An 11,194-nucleotide genomic window follows, 5' to 3' on the forward strand; every position below is an offset into this window, starting at 1 on the left:
TGAATATTTACTGAATGCAAGAATATAGACAATCTTCTCTTTACCAAGTCGAAATAAAGATTTTTCAAAGCTCAACTCAATTTAGCATGCATTTGTTGAATTCTTACTATGTGCACAGTTTCATGCAAGTAGTAAAATTTATTTTTCTGTCTTGAAGAAAGGTTAGGGTCTAATTGAGAAGATAAGGCCAGCATACTAGAGGCTTAAACAATGCTGAAAGTTAATCTAATTATCTGATGAGCAATGCAGACAGTAACCTCAGGGAGAAAAAAAAGTGAATGTTTTTGAGTACTTTTCTGTCTGCCAGCTACTGTTCTGTGTGTTTGCAAATGTTGTTTAATCTCTGTAATTTTTATTTTTCAAAAAAGGAAATTGAAGTTAAATAGTCCAAGATCATGTAGCTACCAAGATCTGAACCCACATCTGACTGACTCCAGAAACACGCTCTAAGTGTTCCAAAGACAATTTGGAGAGTTATAAAGTGATGTTATAAATTTAGGGGGGAAATAATAACCAATTGTAGGACAGTAATTGAATTATAATACAGCCTCACAACGAAAGGCTACAGTCATTACAAATCGTGCTTGAGGACTATCTCGAGAAAATGTGTATGTAATTGTGGTATAATGTGAAGTACTAGAAAGCAGTATATGAAAGTATGCCATCTTTTAAAAATGTACATATATTTTTGTACAGAAAAGATTGGAAGGAAATACATAAAATGGTTAGCACTAGTTCTTCCAGAGTTGTGGTATTATGGACTATAGGAATTTCTTCTCTGTAACAATCTGTTTTCTAAATTCTCTACAGCAAACATAAATTTTTACAATCAGAAGAAAAAATCAATTAAAAAATAAAGGATTAACAAAAATCACCAAGCAGAACTTACTTTTTTTTAATTAAGTGTATTGGGGTGACAATGGTTAGTAAAGTTACATAGGTTTCAGGTGTACCATTCTGTAATACATCATCTATGTATCACATCGTGTGTTCACCACCCAGAGTATTTCAAGTATTAAATTATTAAAGTGGAAAGATTTCGCGCTGACATTCCTTGCCTCTGGGGTAGAACTCGCACTCAGCACCTCAGACGTTAGTGGCTCCTGTTTTAAGATCACCTCCCTCAAGGATGAGCTACTCCCTTTGCCCCGCAGTCAGGTCTGTTGCCCAGTAGCAAATGGAAAAGGAATCTTCTCTGTATTTCATGAAGACATGGTCATGAGGGACACTCCCATGTCTTATGAAAATTTTTATTGTATAAAGATATTTTTTCTCAAATAAGGACTCAATTGAATGCTCCTGCCTGGGCTTTATGTTCTATTTCATAACAACATTGAAAGAAGTAATAAATACAGATATTTGAGAGAAATCAAAAAGGAATAGAAAAACATGGGCTGATTTTCTTCCCATTCGTTTTCTTTTAAAAGAAGTATTCTATGCATGATGCTTTTCCTCTGAGTGGCTGTTTTTGTAATACAGCATGTGTGACTGACTTTTCTCATTAGGATTTAGCACACTCTAGTGGACAGTAGCTTTTCAGATTTTTGTGTGTGTGTTTTTTTTGTTGTTGTTATCAGTCAAATTACTTTATTGGACAATTCAGTGATGTGTTTACTAGATACTAAAATGTGTCAATATTTATTTGAGTTAAATAGTGACCCTAGTGATCAGTACTAAGTGTATAGGCCACTGGGGTGTTGTACATTTTTATATGGTTTCTTCAGTAAAGAGAAGAGAGGCTTTTATATGGAAATATTTCCCCAGTGGCTTTCATCTACTCTTGGGTAAAATGAAATTACAGGGAGGCCACAACCTAGAGGAACCCTGGTGGTTTTCCGCTACCTCACACTTCTTGGTTCTTAAGATATATTTTATGTTTCATTTTTGGGACTCTTGAGAATTGTTATATGCCTTTGTGAAAAATTTGACCATTTATGTATAAACGTTTTCATATCCTGTCCCCGTGGATTGTTTTTGGAAATGGGCTTCTATCAGAAGAAAAGTAATTTTTAAAATTTTGTTTTTGCAGAGTGATGGGGAGGATTTTAATTACATCATTGCGTTTTTCCTTGGAACAGCAGCCTGCCTTTACCAGGTAGGTTCTCTCCCATTTTAAAGAAACACGTTCACGTTACAGTTTATTTCAGTTATCAATTCTAATAAGTACTTGTGCATTTCAAATAAATAAAAATAATGTCTGAGTCCTTTGCCTCCCTTTTAACTTGAGCCTCTGTCAGCTTTGTGACCTACGTCCATTTTGAAAGGACATAGATCCCAGAGAACTCAGTGTCACTGTGCTGGGCTTCATTGGTGACATGGCATCTGCTTGTGGCCGTAAGGGCTACGTCTAGATTTTGTGGTGACTGATTATTCAGCTTCCAGAGTCTGCTTATACTCCAAGCTGAGGATTTTGTACTTGGGGGAAAGTCTTTGAATAAGGAACAGCAAAAGCAGGATTTTAGAATATTTAATTTAGCAGTGATGAATAGGACGGATTGTCAGAGTGCGGAGACTGGAAGAAAAGAAATTAGTTGGGAGGTGATTCCATTACTTCAGGCAGAAAGTAATGAGAGCCTGAACTATGATAATGTCAGTAGGACAATGTCAGCAGGGGTGCGGGGAGGACACTGAGAAGGCAGACGGCTGGGACTTGACAGACTAGATATGAGACTTAAGGAGGGAGGAGGTTTTGCACTCGAGTGATAGACATGGGTCCTCGTATTTCCAAGAAGAGAGGAGCCACCATTTGTAGGGAAGGGAGGGATAACTACCCCAGTTACCCAAACTCAAGAATGTCTTTGCTAACACATGGTAGCACCTTTTGATCTAACTTTTATAAGTGACACATTTCTCTGGCTTGCATAGAAAAAAACGTTAGAAAGATTCAGGACTGCAAATACAAGGCTACCTAAAACTCAGTAGAATTCTCTACTAAAATATTTTTAATACATGTATTTGACTTTTATGTAAAGATGTATTAAAAATCTTAGTTTCAAAAAAAAAAAAAATCTTAGTTTCAGTGACCCCATTGTTTTAAATCCCCTAATTTTTCTTAATCATTTCTATCATCTTCAGAAATTGTTTCTCTATTAAATTCAACACTTAATTATAATGAATGGCATTTCATGCAGGAAATGTATTTGCAGTAAAACTCTTGTATTTGCTGATGTCACAAGTGCTTTAATGTTATGAAGTATTCTTGTGTAGATTTTCTACACTTTAATCTCTACAGTCCTGTTGCACAGGGAATATTACCTCATTTTTGAAAATGAGAAGTCTAAGCCAGTTTCAGTACTATACAGAAATCACATAGCCAGTGAGTGGTGGAATCAGGACTTAACTCTGAGTCTTCTGATTTTAAATATCGTATTCATTCCACTGTGTCATGCTGTCTCTAAGCAAAATTCCTATATTTGCATAATTTTTACACTGCTATAAAATTATAATTTTATAACTCTTCTATGCATTATCTCGTATGATTCTAAAACAATGTGAGGTTAGTATTAACCTTAAAATAATTTCATGAGTAATTATTCTTGTAAAATACACTTTTGACTGTTTTACCTGAATGAAATAATTTTAAATGCTAATAAAAATAGCAAAATGTATTGAGCTCTACTTTGTGCTCAGCCCTTTACATTCCTTGTACCCCTAAATCCTCACACAAGGTCCCACACTAATCTTATTACCATCATCATTTTTCACTGAGGCCCACACAGTTCTCATGGCCAGTCAACGACTTGACCCAGGTCTGTGTGATTCCAGAGCCGGTGTCACAGAGCGGCTAGAAGTTCTAAGAGTTATGTCATGGTAGAGCAGTGTCACTCAGGTGTTCTTTCCCTTGAGAGAAGTAAACAAATTCGTGCTTAAAAAAAAAACAAGCAAAATACAATTTTCTTCATATTGACAGACATGAAAATACATGCTTTCCAAATGTGCTGAGTACAGTGATAGTAATGCTGGTTTTTCCACAGGAAAACTTAGGTAATTATGTGTTACCATATAGCAGGCTCTATCTCCAGGCATCACGATATTTTTAGTCCCTTTAGGTCAGACCTCAGAAGCCACTACCACATGACTTGTTACCTTTTTCTCCAGGCTGTGGGTACTTATGGAAGCACAGAACTTAGCCAGATAGGAGTAATCTTGATGTGGATCATTTCCAATAGGAAACCAAAGGATCTAGAAACTAGAGACTGTTCCTTTTCCCTCAGTGTGTTATTTTGAAAACCTGCAAGCTTACAGAAAAGTTAAAAGACTAGTGCACCTAGAATCACTAATTGTTAACATTTTGCAATACTTGCTTTATCTGTCTCTTTATATTGTGTGCATATAGTGTTCATTTTAACTTTTTTATAAAGTAAGTTGCAGACAGATATATGTGGGTAAAGTTGCTTTTGTTATTGAACTTTTTATTTTGAGAGAAGCATCGATTGACATGGAATTGTAAGAGAGATCCTATCTACCCTGTACCTGGTCCGCACACTGGTACCATCTTGCAAAGCTGTAATACAGTATCTCAGCTAGGATGCTGATGCAGTAGATACACACACCCCCATCACAAGGACCCCTTCTGTTGCCCTTTTATAGCCACACCCACGTCCCTCCTTCCTGCCACTTACTCTCTGGCAACCACTAATTTGTGCTCCATTTCTGTAATTTTCTTATTTTAAGTATGTTACATAAATGGAACCATATAGTATGTAAGCTTTTGTGACTGACATTTTTTACTCAGCATAATACTCCGCAGGTTTATCCAAGTTGTTGCATATAATGAAGGTTTGATCCTTTTCATTGCTAAATAGATTCCATGGTATGGGTGTATCACAATTAATCATTCACCCATTGAAGGACAGCTGAGTTCTTTCCAATTTTTGGCTATTATAAATAAGGCTGCTATAAATCTTCATGTACAGGCTTTTGTGTGAGCATAAGTTTTCATTTCTCAGAGATAAATCCCCAGGAGTGTGGTTGCTAGGTCCTGTGGTAGTTGCATGCTCAGTTCTGTTAGGAGACAGACAAACTGTTTTCCAGTTCGGCATACCATTTTACATTCTCACCAGCATGTGACTGAGCCAGTTTTTCCATATCCTCTCCAACGTTTGGTGTTATCACTGTTTTTTTAGTTTAGCCATTCTGATAGGTATGGCGTGATACCTCATTGTGGTTTTAATTTGCACTTACCTAATGGCTAATGACGTTGAACATCATTTCATGTGCTTATTTGTCATCCGTATTTGTCACCTTTTGGGTGAAATGTCTGTTCATGTTGTTTGCCTGTTTTCTATTGGGATTGTTTGTTTTTTATTGTCAAGTTTGAGAATTCTTTATATATTCTAGACATTAGTCATTTGCCAGATACGTAGTTTGCAAATATCTTCTTCCAGTCTGTAGCTTATCTTTCCATCCTCTTAACTGGGTCTTTTGCAGAGCAAAAGTTTTAATTTTGATAGAATTCATTATATCAATTTTTCCTTTTATGGATCATGCTGTGTTGTCAAGTCTACAACTATTTGCTTACCACCAGATCCTGAAGATTTTCTCCTCTGTTTTTTCCTAAAAGTTTTATAGTTTTATGTTTTACATTTAAGTTCATGATCCATTTTGAATTAAGTTTTGTATAAGATTGTATAAGATGTGAGACTTAGATTAGATTGCGGTGTTTTGTTTTGTTTTGGGTTGGTTTTTTCTCCTGTGGATAGATGGCCAATTGCTCTAGCACCATTTTTTGAAAAGGCTACTTTTTCTCCACTGAATTACTTTTGAATCTTTGTCAAAGATCAGTTGGGCGTATTTGTGTGGGTCTATTTTGGGGTTCCATATTCTGTCCCATTGATCTGTGTGTCTGTCCCTCTGCCAGTACCACGTAGTTTGATTACTGTAGCTATCTACTATGTACTAAATTCCATTGTCTTAATAGTTATAGGGGTACTCAAAACATCTGTTTCATAATGGGTGATATTCTCTTTCAGTCCTCATCTTTGCAATTTGTATTTCTTTGTCAGTCTTTTTAATTTCATTGATCTTTTCAAAGAACCTGTCTTTGTTTTATTGAGTTTTTTTTCTTATTTTCAATTTCATTGATTTCTGCTCTTTTTTCATTTCCTTCCTCATACTTGCTTTGGGTTATTTGTCTCTTTTTCTAGGCTCTTGAGATGGGTGCTTAGATGATTGATTGGAGAATTTTCTCTTTTGTAATACATACATTTAGTGTTATAAATTTTCCCCTTAGCACTTCATTATCTATGTCCCATAAATTTTGATATGTTGTATTTTCATTTTCATTTAATTCAATGTATTTAAACCTATTTTTCCTTGTGGCTTCCTTTTTGACCTGTGGATTATTTACAGTTGTGTCTAGTTTTCAAATGTTTGGAGATTTTCCAGTTTTCTTTCCATTATCGATTTCTAGTTTGATTCCATTGTGGATGGAAAACACACTCTGTGATTACAGTTCTTTTAAATTTATTGAGTTTTATTCTGTGACCCAGTATATGGTCTATCTTGGTATATGTTCCATGGGCACTTGAACAGAACATGTATTTTACTGTAGTTGAGTGAGTGTTCTGTAAGTGTCGATTAGATCCTGTTGGTTGATGGTGTTTTTTTCTGAATGCTTGCTGATTGTCTAGTTGTTCTAGCAATTGTTGAGGGATGGGTATTGAAATTTTCAACTATAATTGTGGATTTGTGTATTTCTCATTTCAGTTCTTTAAATTTGTTTCATGTATTTTGCAGCTCTTTCTCTGTCTGACTTACTCCACTCAGCACAGTACCCTCCGGGTCCATCCATGTTGTTGTAGATAGTAAGATTTCATTTTGTTTTTTTATAACTGAGCAATATTCCATTGTATATATGTACCACCTCTTCCTTATCCATTCATCCATGATGGACACCCAGATTCCCTCCATATCTTGGCTATTTTAAGTAATGTTGCAGTGAACATAAAGATGCACATGTCCCTTTGAAGTAGTGCTTTGGGTTTCCTCAGATAAATACCCAGAAGTGGGATTACTGGGTCTCTCTTTGTCTCTTCTTATAGCCTTTGTTTTAAAGCCTATTTTGTCTGGTATAAGTATTGCTACTTCAGCTTTTGTTGGTTTGTTTGTTTCCATCCCTTTACTATCAGTCTGTGTGTGGTGTGTGTGTGTGTGTGTATGTGTGTATGTGTGTTTCAATCAGAAGTGAGTCTCTTGTAGGCAGCATATGTAAGGGTTTGGTTTTCTTATCCATTCAGCCAACCTATATATTTTTTATTGGAGCATTTAATCTATTTACATTTAAAGTAATTGTTGATAAATATGTAAATAGTGCCATTTTATTTGTATTTTTTATCTTGCCAGAAGTTATAGGGACTTCTCTCCCCGGTACTGGAACCCTGGCCTGGAGAGCCTGGTGTGGGGCTGGTTCCCCCTGCTCCTCAGGAGGGACCTCTGCAGCCAAGATACTCCTCGATTTTTAACTGCTATATGTGGGTGTGGGACCAGCCCATTCCACGCCTCCGCCCCTCCCACCAGTTCAACATGGCCTCCCCTGTGCATCCCTAGCTATAGGCATTCTGTTCAGCTAGACTTCAGGCAGTTCTGTGATGATTGTTCTGTAGTTTAGTTGTGATTTTGATGTGGTCATGAGAGGATTACAAGCACAGCATTCTCCTACTCCTCCATCTTGACTGGAAACCCATATTAAAGTATATTTTTGTTTAACTGTGTTGTTTTTGCTTTCCTTCTTAGTGTTCCACAGTTTCTTCTTTTATTGTTTCCTTTCTGTTTAGAGAACTTTCTTTAGCTATTCTTTTAGGGTACATCTACAGGTGACAAATTCTGTTAGTTTTGTTTCACCTGAGAATGTCTTTATTTCCCCTCCCACAAGATACAAAGAGAAGAATAGTAACTTCACAGTGGAGAAACTTGTCAGACACTACCTTACCAAGAGAGCAGAGTTAACATCACCCATAACAAGACATATTGCATATCACCTCTCTGGTATTCTCGCCAAAATTGCATATCCTCACTTTAATCTTGAGAAAATATCAGACAAACTGAAATTAAGGGACATTCTCCAAAAAACAGATCAATACTGTTCAAGAGTGTCAAGATCGTGAAAATTAAAGACTTAAAGAGCTATTACAGATCTGTGGAGACATGACAACTAAATGCAATACGGAACCCTGGATTGGATTCTGGACCAGAAAAAGGGCCTTAGTGGGACAACTGGCAAAATTTGAATACAAGTCTATAGATTAGTTAATAGTATTGTATCATTGTTCATTTCCTTGTTTGATGATTATACTATATGTACTATGTGATTACACTATATAAGAGGATGTCTTTAGGGGGAGCAGGGTGAGGGTATACAGAAATTCTCTACTATTTTGCAACTTTTATCTAAATCTAAAATTATTTCAAAACGAAGTTAGTTTTTTCAACTTTCTTTACACAGTGCAAATCACTTAGGTAAAATAAGTTCTTCCAGTTCATTTTGCTTGGAGAGCCGTCTTCATTTTAAGTAAGCACAGTCCTAATTTCTATAAGAAAAATACATTTAACAGAACATTTCCACATTCTTTCTGCATTGTCACAAACACTCTAAGGTTCTTCCTGTGTTGAAGCCTGGATACAGTTTCACACAGAGACCTGTGCTTCTTTCTTAAGATTTGTGATCACATAGAATTCCTATATTTGCCAGATTGTGAATTTTGGATATCTTCTAGAAAACAGTTTATTCATTCAACAATTTTTTTTTAATTGGGGTAATATTGGGGAACAGTGTGTTCTTCCAGGGCCCATCAGCTCCAAGTCAAGTCGTTGTCCTTCAGTCTAGTTGTGGAGGGCGCAGTTCAGCTCCAAGTCCAGTTGCCATTTTCAATCTTGCCATGTTTCCCTGAAAATAAGACTTAGACGGACAATCAGCTCTAAAGCATCTTTTGGAGCAAAAATTAATAGTAAAATAAGACCGGGTCTAATATGATATGATATAATATAATATAATACTGGGTCTTATATTATTTTTTGCTTGAAAAGATACATTAGAGCTGATTGTCCAGCTAGGTCTTATTTTTGGGGAAACAGGATAGTTGCAGGGGTCACAGCCCACCATCCCATGCAGGAATTGAACCGGCAACCTTGTTGTTGAGAGCTGGCACTCTAACCAACTGAACCATCCGGCCGCCCCTCTGGAAGCTCAGCGGCAGCTGCCTTCAATATAGTTGCAGAGGGCGCAGCTCACTGGCCCATTTAGGAGTCAAACCAGCCACCCTGTTGTTCAGAGCTTGCGCTCTAACCAACTGAGCCATCCAGCCGCTCCCATTCAACAAATTTTTAATGAGCACTTACGTGCCAGGCACTGTTCTGGGCACTGGAGATAAATGAGTGAACAAGACAATCAAAAATCTCTCCTCACATGAAGCTTAGGTTCTATTGGAAGAATATAGATGACAAACAAAATACACATATTTTTAAAGTATGTTTATAGTATAGGAGGAAAAATAAAGCAGGATTTGGGATAGGGTGATGGGAGTACTTTATTATATCTTTTAAAACAGCATTCATTGCATTTTCTGTCCTCTTTATCTTTTTCAAGGCATAACTATTTGATATTATTGTGTAAAATGTTTATAATCTTTCTCTCTCCACAAGAATGTAAGTTCCATGTGACCAAGGGCTTTGTTTGTTTACTTAACACTAAAGAACAATGCCAGACTTAAAGCAGGCCCTGAATATCCGTTGAAGGATTTCTCCTTCAAATGTTCACCCAGGTCCTCCTAGCTTAATTCCTTGCACTGAATGGGGGAGGATGAGGAAATACTTGTTGATTTCAGTAATACTCAGGTTCAGGTTATAGAAGAGTCCATTTTGCTAAGGGACTTATTTGAGCTTTTTGTACTTTTCTGAGGTGAAAATGAGAGATGGAACCCCCTCAGACCTGAGAGTGCTTCTTAGTTGCCTGTCACCTTGAGGAATTTTTCCAGTCTGTTTGCAAGGGAGTTGTCCAATTATTCCTCCATTTTAAATATGGTAGAAAATACTTTTTATTTTGAAAAATGAAAAACATAAAAGGAAAAATCTATTTCCTTTTCAAGCTATGGAGCTTCCATAGCTGAATATCTTGATATTACCTGTAGATAAAAAATCTCCTTATTCCACTCTCGTATTTTGCTCTGTGGCCTGTTACAATTAGATGGCAGAAGCATCTGGTTGGTTTCCTGTACCCTAATCATCTTTCACTTTTATATTTTGAACAGTGTTATTTACTTGTCTACTACACCGGCTGGCGAAATGTCAAATCTTTTTTGACTTTTGGCTTAATCTGTCTATGCAACATGTATCTCTATGAACTCCGCAACCTCTGGCAGCTTTTCTTTCACGTGACTGTGGGAGCGTTTGTTACACTACAGATCTGGCTGAGGCAAGCCCAGGGGAAGGCTCCCGATTATGATGTCTGACACCGTCCTTCAGACCTATTGCCTTGGCTGCTGGGGAAAAAGGAGGGAGCTTCTCTTACCTGCCACTGTGATGAAGAAGCTGTTCACCACAAACCAGAGGCTCTGCTTTCTTTCTCTCCAACCCCTTTTTGTTCTGTCAGCATGGCATGCCTGTGAGCATGCGCCACCTGCCCGGCAAACTCCTCTTTAGAAGAATGTTGGCCGTGAGCTTATTATTCAGAGGAGAAGACTTCTCTCTGCAGGGCCATGACAGTGGAAGACCCGTCAGATACCACTGGAAGACTGGGCCAGCAGTCCTGAATCCTTGCTGAAGAGTTCAAACAAAAAAAAAAAAAAGTTGATCTTTTTGAGGACCAAGCAGGAACTCTGGGTTTGCCTTTGTGAGGCATTAGTACAGACCAAATAAAAAGTTGCCACCGTAAATTGGAAAGTTTATGTTTAAAACAGATGACTTGCTAAGTATTAGATTATTTGCATATTTATGGTACCATGAGTTTATGAAGTCCAGGATGGTATGGAATTGGTTCTTTTTCCTTTTATATTTTTATTTGAATCTCAACTCTGGGAATCACCTGATGTAGGAGAGGCCATGCTGAGCTCATCTCTGGAACATCACAAGTATTGGAAATAGTGGCATGTTTCCTTTCTAGACTACATTGGTACTCTCTTTTGAAAACACTTTTTAAAAATATGATATGTTAGACTAGCCGTTGTTCCCCAAACTTCAATCACTTGAGTACTACAGATAC

The 11,194-nt window shown here is 37.1% G+C and overlaps 1 protein-coding gene across 2 annotated transcripts in view; it reads left to right on the forward strand.

Moving 5' to 3' along the window:
- The window catches only part of SEC22A (SEC22 homolog A, vesicle trafficking protein), a 50,946-nt gene extending 40,038 nt beyond the window's left edge, over positions 1-10,908 (forward strand). For both annotated transcript variants that reach the window (XM_033121380.1, XM_033121386.1), the window contains exons 6-7: positions 2,030-2,095; positions 10,245-10,908. In XM_033121380.1, coding sequence (XP_032977271.1) covers positions 2,030-2,095; positions 10,245-10,445 — 267 coding nt within the window. In that variant the 3' untranslated portion in view covers positions 10,446-10,908. The remainder of the gene's footprint in view (positions 1-2,029; positions 2,096-10,244) is intronic.
- Positions 10,909-11,194: the final 286 nt, after the last annotated feature.

The sequence above is a fragment of the Rhinolophus ferrumequinum genome, chromosome 2 (assembly GCF_004115265.2).
Source record: "Rhinolophus ferrumequinum isolate MPI-CBG mRhiFer1 chromosome 2, mRhiFer1_v1.p, whole genome shotgun sequence".
Classification (NCBI taxonomy): domain Eukaryota; kingdom Metazoa; phylum Chordata; class Mammalia; order Chiroptera; family Rhinolophidae; genus Rhinolophus; species Rhinolophus ferrumequinum.